Source organism: Corvus moneduloides, chromosome 1, assembly GCF_009650955.1.
Source record: "Corvus moneduloides isolate bCorMon1 chromosome 1, bCorMon1.pri, whole genome shotgun sequence".
Lineage (NCBI taxonomy): Eukaryota > Metazoa > Chordata > Aves > Passeriformes > Corvidae > Corvus > Corvus moneduloides.
Genome location: NC_045476.1, coordinates 9039775 through 9052927, shown reverse-complemented (window position 1 = coordinate 9052927; position 13153 = coordinate 9039775). Strand labels below are relative to the sequence as shown.

The following is a 13153-nucleotide window of genomic DNA, read 5'->3' as shown; positions in this document are numbered from 1 at the left end:
GGTAAAATGGAGCATTAAGAAGGGGTCAAGGGATAATAATATACATTAATCTTGATTGGCGGAGATGTATACCTCATACTTAATTTATGTTTATGCTACTGTTCCGTATTCCTTTTTGAAGAGTAGAGTGTGGAATAAACTATATGCAGGCATCTTATATTGACACATGCATGTTATGTGTGTATGTGTAAATTATTGTAGGTATTTATAAAGGCTCTGGGGTATAATATAGATATAGGTGATATAGATACATAAAGGAACTTTAAAAGACCTTCACAACTGCATCCTCTCCTTTAGAAATCAGTCACGGATCCAGCAGTCTACAAAAGCAAGAGGGTCAGGAAATATGCAAACCACTTTCTCACAAAATTATTTCCTGAGGAAGTCATTAGCTATACTGTGCTCGCAATAGCCACCTTTCTTTTTTAGTAGCAAATATTTCTTTTAAGGCTAGATTCCATGTATTTCCATGAAGGGGAAACCCTGGAAACAAACCTGTGCTATGGCCACGGTGTCAGGGAGGGGAGAGGATGGCTTTATTCACAGTCTTAGGAGTACTTTACAGCCTGTCTTGGTAGGAGAGTGTCTGCCTGACAAACACAGCAGTCAGACAGAAGTCAGAAAATGTTTCACTGAGCTTTTAACTCTCCTATAGATTTGCACCCCATCAGGACACTATTGTGCTAATTTTTTCTGAAAATAGCACGCAGAAATTACTTGAAATTGCTGGCACTCTAATAGTGACCTGTGCCCATGTATGCATAAAGCAGATAGGCATTTCATTTACATTTCTCGAAAACTGTATGCAGTAATGATTCCTATGTGTTAAATTGCATAATCCATACAAGTGTGACAGCCTCATAAAGGCTGTGGGCCAAAGTCCTCTCTTCAATGTATCAGTGCCAATGAAAGACCTTATCATACCCTTGAGAGAGGTTACTGCTGTCGTGTGGCTGCTGGTGGAACTGCTCCTGTGGTCACTCTGAACAATGTCAGTCAAAGTTTACCAAGTAGGCTTAACTAGTTTAAATAGCAGATTTTTTGCTAATGATGCACATTTTGAAAGTACAAAGGATAAGGGGCTACTCACAAGAGGGTGAAGCTGGCATTTTGATGGACAGTGAACACTTTTACCAGGGGCGCAGACTCCTGATTCACAGCGTTGGTCCATAGCCTCTCCTTGTCAATTCATCTGTCTTCTTTAGTTTGAATATTTCTGCAGTCTCCTTATGATTTCTTTTTAGAAACACAGCATGACAAAACACTTTTCTTTTGGGATGTAGGTTTCTCACGCAAAGCACACAGAGATCTGGGACACAGAACAGCATTTTGCCCAATGAGAGACTTATAATCAGATTTATAACCTGCTCAGATGGAACTGTCACCACGTTTGAGTGGCACAGCTCAGGTAGCCTTTTCTACACTTTGAAGGGATGTCCTAAAAAATGTTTCCATAGCATTGTTAGAGGAGGGATGGTGCCAGCAGAAACTCGTGCCGATGAGCACTCGGTGAAATCTACCACATAGGAGAGACCTCTCCATCACACCATTTACAGAAAGGGAAAGCTTTGCCTTTGCTTCCAGAACTTCTGGGAGAGCTGATCAGTGTCCTTTCCTGCCATTTCTCCTTATTTTAAACCCATGCCAATAAGTCTCTTCTGTCCCTAACAGTGAAATGGTGAAAGTACTGCAGCTTTTAAAGGATTTATAGGGCTTAGCTGAATGCATCACTTCCCATGCCAAAAAATAAGAGAAAGAATGTTGTGTGGATGGATGCAGCTTTGGCATTCTGCTGTTCTCTTGCCTAATATCCATTCCTTGTTATCTCTACCCCTCTGTAGCCTATTACTGTCTCCACTCATTTGGTAGATATAAGCTCTTTTGCACAGGAACCACCTTTTAGGTTTGCACAGTGCCTTTGGCACAGTGATTCCGGCCATGAAAAGTGTTTGTAGGTGAGGTTGCAATAATCATATTTTGAGTACCACAAAGTTGCCATCCTTCACACACTCAGATCTTTCCTATTACATCCTTCTCCTCCTTCCCATCGAATGTGCATACCTGCAGACACAGATTCAAATCCTGTAAATGCATTTAGGACACAGTTATCTCTGTAGGCAAGCATTTATCTTCCTTATTTTGCACTTCACCCATCCAAGGATAAACATAATGGGTTTTTATTACATGATTAAAGTTTATAGTCTTAATATTTGGCCTGTATTTCTGAAATATAAGGGTTCTTCCATTCTTGCTGATTTTCAAGAAATTTTTTTAAAGGTAGTCAAGTAGCCTTCAGAATTTTCATTAAAGCAGAATTATGAAAAACTGTTGTGAGAAATGATGGGCAAGTTAACATTGTTCCTATTCACTCTCACCTGAAAGCTTTATTGTGACTCTTGTTACTAGTGGCACCCTTGGTAATAAATATTTTCGTTTTATTCTGAGGCACAGCAAATAGATTTTGTTAGTGAGTGACCTTGTGCATTAGCTGTGCTATTCATGATTTAGTGAGCCAGTCAGTTGAAATATTGCTAATGTTTTTGTGACTCAGTCTTGTTACATTTGTGCCACGAGGATGACATTAAGTGTAGTCGTAGATGAATAACAAATAACATGTCTCGAAGTTGTGTTTTGGATCATTAAAGAAAGGAACCTACAGGGTGCTGTTTTATTAACTGAGGAAATGACTGGGAAAAAAAATGACAGTTCTTGAATTTGTATTTATTAAAAATAAAATTTGGCATGCTGAGAATTAGTGGTAGTGTCTGTTAAATTTTTCATAAACCAGTGCAAATACACTGCAGCGTCCATCCAAAGATTTTGACAGATTTTAAATAAGTGGAAGAATAACTCATAAGTTTCATACTGTTTCAGGCTGAGACTCAAAATGGGGCAAGGAGGAGAATGCCGAAAAAGTAGAGCATAACAAAAATGAGGATTAATAATTAGATGCTACTATGGGTATTTTAAATATTATGTATTATAGTATGAAAGAGGGTCAGTGTACTTTCCAGGGACACCCTAGGGAGGAGTGGATTGCTTCTTTAAAAGTGAAACAACTATTCTTGGATTTCTTTTCCTGAGTCCTCCCATTTCTTTGTGTTAAAAAATAATGGAAACTCTAGAAAAAGTATCTTGTAGACTTCTGGGAAGATGGTTTAGTCCTTTCACTTGCCCCAGTAGCACATCATCTGTTCTAAAGAAACCACAGAAGATCAGTTAAGTTCCAGATAACTGAGTTTTCTGAATTTCTACAAAGCTATAACCATAAGTAACAACCTCTGCATGTTTTGGTGGTTCTTTCTGCTTATTTAAAAATAATTAAACACAATGAGAAAATGCAATGGATATCCTGAGAGATCAAAATTAGTTATATGGAGGGAGAGACTATTCAAATAGAAGGAAAAAGGAGATACAAAACTAGAATATTAGCTACTCTTGAAAAGCTGAGCTACTGCTATTATCTGTTTGATTTTTTTTTTTTTTTTTTTTTTGGTAGTATTTTCTGCCCAGGAAAATTAAAGCAATCTGTTGAATTCTTGACTACAAATAAAACAAGGCAGAAAACCTGTTCTTTTATACTGTTATTCCAAAAACTTGTCTGTTTAAAAGGAAAGAAGCTGTAGCCTTAAGCTTGTCTTATGGACTGTTGCTTTTCACTGTGTGGTGAAGGTGAGGAGGCCAAAAGTGACCTGCATGGGAAGAGCTGAGAAAGGTCCAGGTGGTCTTTCTTGCCCACCCATCCCCTGGGACCACGAATCTTTCTGACTTTTAAATCTTTAAGGTTGGACATATGATGGTGAACTTTAATGTTAAGCTAAGGGGGACTTCAAAAAGGACAATTAATAGTTGATCTAGACATTAGCAATCATCCCAGAAATAACTCTGCAGAGAAGCACTGCACTGGTAGTCACAGCACCTTGGTCTACCTGACTGTGCTCTGCTCCCGTTTCAGCTTGACATCCTGCAGGTTGTTTCATCTGAATTTTCTGTTCAGAGCTGAAACTTGTCAAGGAATATTTATGTGAACAAATTATGATGTGAAAAGTGGAATGATACTTCTTTTTTTTCATTTTCTGCTAACACTGGCTGAATTGGTACAACTTTTGCTATAAATAATGGATAAGTGTTTTAAGTATGCAAGCAAGTTGTTATACATACATGCACTGCACTCTGTCAAGTAATGTGCAGCATTGAATTGTCAATGTTAAAATGGTCAATAATGTTAAAAATTGTCTCAAGCATTCATTGAAATATATTTTGTGTTTCTAAAGCATATACAACATAGAACAACATATATATACATATATACACATATATACACACATGTATACATACATACAACTTACAACAAAGTATGCATATCCAGAGCATGGTTATTTTTGCTATTCCTCAAAACTCTTTTTTTGATGGACACCAATCTGCTCATATTATTTAAGAGAATATTTTTCGTAATGGGTTCCTGAAGCTCTGCCAAAAATAATTATTTAGAATAAAGGTTTTTCATTTTTATAGTTCTAATTCATGTAGACTGGGTTTGTTCATACTTCAGAAACAGAATCATCCTCACACCACGCCTCAGAAATCCCTCTCTGTAGCCATAGCATTGTCTATTGAAATGTTTTGCTGCTGAAGTATTTTAGAACTTGTGTACATGTGTTTCTTACAAGGGAATGCCTGTGGGGAAAAAAAATAGGATTGGTTGATGCAGCAGGTCTTTCCAGGCCTATTTTTATATATATATATATATATATATATATATATATATATATATATATGCCGTAAATAAACTATACTGATCTCAGGATGGGATAAGTAAATCTCTGGTGATATCTGTTACTTCTCTTGACAAGGCAGGGAATTTTACTGATTTCTTAGTTGAGACAGCAAAGTTTGTAGAGATAGATCCCACCATGAAGCAAAAAAGCTCCAGAGAAATAAAAAAATGTCATTTCATATATCCCAAACTCCTTTACCACAATTTAAATACCAGATTTTAGAATAGTAGTGTGCTCATTTTAAAGGAAAGTTAGAGGAAGACATAAAATTGAGCAGTTATTTATTGAATAAATGGAAATAAATCAATGCAAGCAGTCATGCAGACAGAATGTGTTTAATATATGCAAAGACAGAAGTACCTGAGGTCCTGCTTTATAAAGTCATTGCTGCTCTATCCTTGAATATTACCTGGGCATGGGTCTAAGAGGTAGATGGTTTAGAGTGGAAAGAGTGACATTGTTTCAGTGAGTAAGTTTAAAAAATATGCAGCTCTTAACAGTTATTCAAGCATGGCCCAGTTTCCCTCTTACAGGAACATGCAGTGTTGCTATTTCCCAGAAAAAGGCATTTTGCGTATATTTTTTGAACAGAATTAAAGACAAACATAGATGGAAAATTCCTTGATTGTGAGCATGGAGGTTTAGCTGCCTCGTACCAAAATCTGTGAGAACGCAAAGGTGCACAGGGAGTGGTGAGCATGGTCTGAATTTCCATCTGCTGGTTTTATTGGCTAGAGCAGGTTGTAAAGAATGTGTGCTCTCAAAATTGCTGGAGATGCAAACAATATTTTAAATTACTCCAGGCAGCAAGGTACTGCATCTGAACAGATTGAAAGCTGAAATGTTGATATCTGAAATTAAATTAATGCACAGGAGATTGAAACAATATCTAATTAAAATCATTTGAAAAATGACTTGAAAATTGAATATGACATAGTATTTAGCAGGCTGTTGCTAGCACAGCAATGTGGCTTTGACTTCTCTGCAACCATTTCCATTCCAAGCCTGGCTGCCAGTTATGTAGAAATTACACATGAAGCACCTATCTCGTGCCATCACTCTGTAAAGATTGGAGGACAAAATACCTTCTGCCTGCAGCTTCTGTACTTGTTCCTCACTAATTGCATTTTAAACTTTAGTGCAGGCACCCTTCTTCCCACTTTATCTAGCCACTTGAGTTGGTCGTTTTTGTTCTGAGCTGATGTATTTTGAATATTCCATGTTGTGCCTTTGACTTGCTGTGTATATGCATGGCACAGTGCATGGCCCTGCCAAAGAGAAAGGCATTCTTTCTAAACCATGCTATGAAGAAGCTTTCCAAATCTTGAGGGGGTCCTTTGTAGGGGAGGAGAAAGAAAAGTTTAACTTGATGTAAAGAGATGTAACTTCTGCTTGTCTTAGAGATACTTGTTAAAAAGCTAAAAACTGTAATAAGCACCATCTCTCTGGAGTTCCCTTCCTCCTTTTCTCTTTCCTTTCCTCAGGGAGGAAAATAAATGAAATTATTCTAAATGTTGGTCTTTGAAAGGAGCTTTGCAACAAGCTGGTGGGAAAAAACCAGTGGTTGTAGAATTCATCTGACAGACTACAGTAAATCTGAATTAGTTGCCCTCAATTTATTGACTGGAGGTCAATAAATAGAGCAAGTCTAGAGCATGATTGGCTCGTTCTAAAATGGGCAGGTAATAGAGGCCAGAAGAATCATGAGCCTATAAGTACTTTTTTCCTTACATTTAATTAAATACAACACACACTAAGTCAGATACACAGCAAAACCCCAAGGTTTCCTTGTGAATGATGCTATCGTCCCAGAAAATCTTTTCATATTTAAGGGTGGTTTCTTCTTTGGGGCAGGTAAATCCTGCAGCAGCCTGAGAGACAAACTGAGGCCTCCTGCTGAAACCCTTTCCCCGTTTCCCTTTGCCTCATTCGTGCCAGTGTGTGCTCCCATGAGTCAGCCAGAGGGTACAGTTGTGCTTGGCAGGAAATCTTCTTCCAGAAGAGCAGTAATGAGACTGAAGGTCTGCTCAGAGCCCTCCATAACTTGCTTCGTCTAATAACTGATGGACTCTGAGGTTAAACCTGTCAAACCTACACACTCCAATTCCTGACTGGGCCACTGACAGATGACTTTGCTAAAGGAAATAAACATTTGCCCTCAGAAAACACATCAGACCTCCCTCAGGTTAGTGAAGACTGAGCAGTGACAATCTCTACCCTTAAACACTCAGTAGCAACTCTCATCATGCTCTCTAATAGAGCAAAGCCATTAAGTTGTCCCTATTGTAATTTAGATGACAGAAGAGACTTCCACATATTCTTTCAGGTTAAAATAACTGGTATACAGAGAGTAGGCAAAATTATTCCACTGTAGCTACGTGCTTAATTATCTGGAATACTGCATAAATTGTCAAGTGCAAAGAATTATTCTGATAAATTAAAATACTAATTAAATAGGCTATTGCAGAATTTTGAGAACATTATAGGTCTCTGCTTCTTCAGGTAATTTGCATATCCTTCATCTAGTGAATTTAATTTAAAGGCCTCCCTTTCTGTGTGTTTGGAAGCTGTTTTTGTTTCAATGGAAGATTAGAAAATGGATTTATATGTTGTTAACTGGTTTGAGGGGGATTTTGTTGGGGTATTTTTCCCTTCTTTTTTAATAGCTGTTTTTGTTATGCCTCTTTGCTGTTGAGTTTGTCATCAAACAGTAGTAATAGAGGACTTTAAACTGTAAAAAAAAAAACTTTGATGAAATATGCAATATACCATGCAATTTCCACTTTCATAAAATTTGCAACAGAACATCAGCTTCTGTCTACTTGTATTTGAATGAAAGCGAGCAGGTAGTACACTAAAAGACTTTCAAAATTTTGGGCCAATTTTCAGAGAATTAATGTTCTTAATGTTCTTAATATCTGAATATATTTTCCCACCACTTCTTCCATCTATCTATATTGACTGTGTCATATTGGTTTAGATTCTTCATGATAGTTCTGCATAGAAAAGGTTAAGTGGTTGTATTCACTGTTCCACAGCTTGAAGCAGCTGCTTGATATGTAGTTACAGCTTCAGCTTCAGAACCATTTTTGACAGAATTTCTTGACCTTCCTGAGCAGCTTGTGGAGTTCAAGGTTAGCTAAAATACTCTCCTGTACATGCTGGGAGTGAGCACGCTGGAGACTGTCAGCTGTGTCTCTCTCCACAATCTGACAGTGCCTGGGCTTGACCATTTTCTGGTTATGATTTAATCAATAACACCTCGTGCCTTCATGCCTCCTAATTTTGGCAGGGTTTGTGTTAGCATGGCTGTCAGACCTGTCCTTTTTGTTTTAGCCAATATCAAGGGGGAAAGCAGAGGTATTGCGTAAACCTTTTTTGTTGTTGTTTTTTAATATCAAAGCTTCAATACTTAATGTCTGCAGGAAACCTATGAAAAGGAGGTCAAATAAGTAATAGTAATTATAAAATTCAGCAATTCAGGAGACCAAATATTTTCTATTAACTGTTCATGTGGTAAGAAATTACACAGTGGGATTTGAGCTTTGTTGTTTACTTATAGCCATTTATTTTGCAGCTACTCTGCTGTGCAGTTTTCTTTATCCTAAGCTGCTAAAGAATCATTTGTTGGACCATTCAGTTTCTTTGAAGGAGGCTGTGGAACTTTTTCATTTTATAAATCTGCATTTTTGCACTTCGTAGAAGTCTACTTTTAATGTGTTTGCTGGGTGGGAGGTGGTCAGTGTGGTAGTATGGCATATCTTTGAAAAGTTTCACTGCACAAGATATACAACACTGCAAAGCGTGGTCTCAAATCTCATGTTTCAATCAACTCTCCTTCACATGGTTCCTTTGGCTCTGGGTGGAATAAATATGCTTGTGAATGTGCAAAGCATGGCACAGGTGTTAAGTATGTGACTGGTGTGCAGGTTTTAGGTCGTCATCCAGCAAAACATGCATTTCAGCTTTCTTAGCTTAGGACTCCATGTTCCTCTCTGTATCAGTGGCATATTAAAGAGGTGCAAAAATGAAGGTGTCTTGAGTCTAAAAGCTGTACAGAGCTTTCTTCTTCATTTAAATTGAGGGCAATATTCACCCCTTGCTGAAGGCAGTCAGAAAATTTTTTCTGTATTAGAATTGCTAGAGGTATAACTTCTTGAGTCCTTGCATGTAAAAACTCTCACAAAAATCTTTCCATAAGAGGTGAGATGGAGCCTAATGATCTGATGTTACCTCTGGAATAAATGTGAGTCATTTGTGTTGCACTTTGGACAAACTTAATAAGATATCAGTTCACAATAATCTTCTGAGAAGTGTCTGCTGCAGTCTCAACTGTTTTGAATGTTTCAAAGAGCAACAATTAAAGAGTATTTTTCACAAATGAAAAAAAAATGTTAATTCCTTTAAGTATTTTCATGTAAATTTACAGTGTGCAGTATGTCCTAGCAGTTCTTGAACTTTCTGATTGGAAGGTTTGCTTTAGGCAACCAAAATTGAGAAGCTGCATCTATCAAATTTTGTCTGTAATCAAGGAGGTAGGTGCCTGCAGATATGTGTAAGATGTGTGGGATGACTCACCATATTAAATGTGCATCCCTTTCCAAGGACAGCAGAAAGAACCCAGATGATTCACTTGGATTACACAGCAAACAGGCAGCTAAGGGAAGGAGAGGTTAACAAGGATGCAGAGCTTCATTTCTCCTCATAAATAAATCAAGCCAGGTGTCTGGGTTTTGGCCACAAGTCCAACTGACACAGTTTGCATCTAGAAGGTTAAAGTCTTTCCATCCCAAATGGGATGGCGTTACCCATACACCCAGCTAGGAGTAATCTCATCCTTGTGCTGTTCCCATAATCGTGGTTGAGCACTGTTTCATTGAGGCTTCTAACAGTCACAGGCCAAAATCAGATCAGACCATAGGTTTAAGAGCATGGGCAATTGTACAACAGTGCTCAAGCTCATGCCCTGGGCATGTTTGGGTTGCAAGTATGATTGTAGTCTTAGTTATTATTACCTTTATTTAAAAGTTTTATGCTGGGTTGCTTTATTTCAGGTTTTAATGCTTTTAGTGATATAGATGCTGACAAATAAGAAAAAACTAACTTAAAAAAATAATAAAATTTTGCATTACATCCTGGTGGTATTAAATAAACTCTTTATTCTACCTGTGAGATAAGAGTCTGTATCCGTTGTGAAAAGTCCTACACAGTGGCAGTGCTGTTCAAATGGTAAAGTACTGCTCTGCTCTTCAATGCAAGGAAGTACCCACAGAAGAGAACTTTCCAAACAAATTGTGTATCTATGTTAAATGTGTTTAATACTGTGTAAAATAGAATTAGCTTGGCTTTCTTTTTCACGCAATAATGAGCAATTAATAGCATAAATATGCATTCGAAAAAATGACTAGCAGAGTTGCTCTCAGGGAAAGATACTCCATAGATGGAATAGGTGGGAACTGTCATGAATATATTGATGAAGGAAAGAAGGTTGGTTGCAAATGCTGTAAAATCATACATTTTCCAGCTTTCCTTTAACTCAATCTTAATTCTTCCTTACAGCCATAAACAAAGAGAAGCTTGAAAAAATAACTGGACTGAAAATTCTGCAGACTGGTGTGGGGGAGGTAAGTGGTTTTCAGGCATTTTACATTCTCAAAAACATTTTAATTGTTGGGATTTTTTTAAGAAATTCTGGAGCTCATGAAGGTTTGTGAGCTACCAGTCTGATAGTGCTAAGGGCCTTTTTAGGATACAGTTGCATCTGTCAAAATACAATCTGCTGCACAAATAGCACTGTATCCCATAGAGAAAAAAAAAAATGCCATCCTTATGAGAAAAGTGCAGCCAGCTTTAAGAAATGCAGTTTTTTGCTTTGTTGTATCACAGGAAAAAAATCCCCAAAGATGAGCACAGCAACTGAAGTCGTCATGTTATTCCCCTTGATTTTGATGGAGTGCTCTCTCATCTAGATCAGTGGAAGTTTAAATTTGGGGTAAAGAGTCTTCAGATATTAGAGAGAATCTGACAGTGAATGTCTCGCTTATTTTGGATGTAACTTGAAACATAAATAAAACATGTGTCTGTTATTATAGTGATATCGCTAAGCGAAAACTCCACTAAGCAGTTCATCATTTATTAATAAACATGATGCTATCTGCTAAGAACCTTGTATGAACTACAGTTGATTGCTAATTCTCGTACTAATTTTGTGTACACAGTTATCTCTTTTTTCCTTTTCATTTAAGTAATTTTGCTAGTGGTGAATGCTCACAGGGCTAGGAAAATGCCTTTTTCTCATGATTGCATTATTCTCAGTATTTAAAATAATGAATTACTAACTTCTAATATACTGAAGGAAGAGGTTGTTTTCTTTCTTTACTGGTTTTTGGGGTTTATATTCTTGATTTTTATCAGTTCATGCCTAAGAATTAACTTGACAAATTTTCTGAGGTTCACTGTGCAACTTCATTCACATTATTGAAAGACTTTGTCCCAAAGAGGTAGTAACACTGAGGCCTGCTGTGATGCTTAGGGCCAAACATGAAAGAACTTGGAAACAGAGGTGAAATCATAAGAAAATGAAAGCCGTCATCTCTCCGTGACTGATTTATCTAGGAATGTTTCTTACTGGTACATAACCTCAGAAAGTGGGAGGTGTATCCTGGGGCATGTGTGTGCACCTCAGGCTGCGTCCTGACCTCAGGCCAGGCTGAAGTTTGTGGTTGTGCTGTCTGCAGCCCCTGCTTTCTGTTAAATAACAGAACCAGGATTGGGGTACAGGCTATGGCAGCCAGACTCAGTATAATTTTACCCAATGGGACTCATCCATGCTGATGAAATACCTCCATGTATTTTGTCCAGTTCCAGTCATTGAATGGATTCCAGTCTGCTTCAAAGTCAACTAAAGAATAAAAGCCCACTTCAGATGCTTACTGTTAAATTAAGTTTTGTATTATATGTGGTCAATGGAGAAAGAATTCCCTTTTGGATAGTTGAAATGCAGGAAGTTTTCACCTGCTAAATGTATCATAAATCCACATTGTAGCAATAGGGTTGCTGTAACCATGGTAGTCTAAGGATATGCTTGAGCTGTAACCTCAAGGATTTCCTGGATTCTAAGACCAGCTAACAGAGCTGGAAAAATTGAAGAGTTCTTAGACTAGAGACCTCACCAGTCTGATTCATGTGTTTGGTTTAGGAAAAGTCACTGCAGAACTCACCTTCCATATATTTAGGCTATCATAACTTTTTATAAAAAAACTACTGATACTACTTGGGTTAATGAAGACTTTGACAGAAGTTTGTGCTTTACACTCTACCAAATATGTATTATTAAAAGGCAAAAAGTAAAAACTGGTTAACCCAAGGGAAGCAGACATTTTGGCCTAAATATATTCCAGGTTATATCTGAAAGAGGGTGATCAGCAGAGAAAGAACCAAGTGGTTTGGACCAGTAAGGTAATGGAAGAACATTTATTCAGATGCTTATGTATTTTGTTGGATGTGAATTCTCCCAGCTGTGTACATTCCCCTTTCTAAGTCTTATCAGATACGATTGTGTACATAATGAATACATTTCTGTAGTCTCACATACACATAAAATAAAGGGGTGCTGTAACCAAGCTGTTTCTCTGTTGATACAGTATCAGATTCAGGCTATTTCAGGTTAAGTTTAACTATGATAATCTGGTTTTGCAGTCTATGTTTTATTCAACCTGGTGAATAATTATTATTGGAATAATAGAAAGAACGTATTTAAAGATAATGAAGGAGCTTCTTGATGAATAAAGATTCCTTTTACTTCACACTGGAATTAGGAATGGAATTTTATGTAATGGTAACAGTAAATCAAAGTCAAGATGCTCAAATCAAAAGTACTTAGAAAAACTTTAGTAGAAAATGAGAAATGACCTTTTTGTTTGGACAGCAGGTGAGATGCATGACAAAGTTAATGGATATATAATCTTCACTTGAAGGCCTGTAAAATAAAAAGGATTGATTTTGCAAGGCAATTTTCATATCTGAAATACCTCAAGAGAAATATAGCCTAGATGCTAGTGGCAAATGGAGCTGCTGTTTAAACAAATGCAGGAGCTCTCCTAAGCTCAGCAATAATTCGTATGTGGCTCTGGACAGTGGAATCTGTTTTAGGTGTCGATCTATGATAGCAGCATTTGTGCCTCAGGAAGGAATGTGTGGACACTAGTGACTTTCCAGGCCTTGGGTGTGCTAGAAGGAATCTGTCCCTTCCTCTGTGGAGATGAGAAATGCTTCTCAGAGCTCCTCAATCTCTCTCTTTCTTTCCTCTATCTCAAGAAAAACATTTCAAGAGCAACAACAGATTATAAAATTCACACCAAGCTTACTGAGCCATT

General features: G+C 37.5%; 1 protein-coding gene across 4 annotated transcripts in view; it reads left to right on the top strand.

Moving 5' to 3' along the window:
* The window catches only part of PTPRN2 (protein tyrosine phosphatase receptor type N2), a 659325-nt gene that overhangs the window by 407130 nt on the left and 239042 nt on the right, over window positions 1-13153 (top strand). For all 4 annotated transcript variants that reach the window (XM_032099269.1, XM_032099287.1, XM_032099259.1 and 1 more), the window contains one exon: window positions 10338-10402. In XM_032099269.1, coding sequence (XP_031955160.1) covers window positions 10338-10402 — 65 coding nt within the window. The remainder of the gene's footprint in view (window positions 1-10337; window positions 10403-13153) is intronic.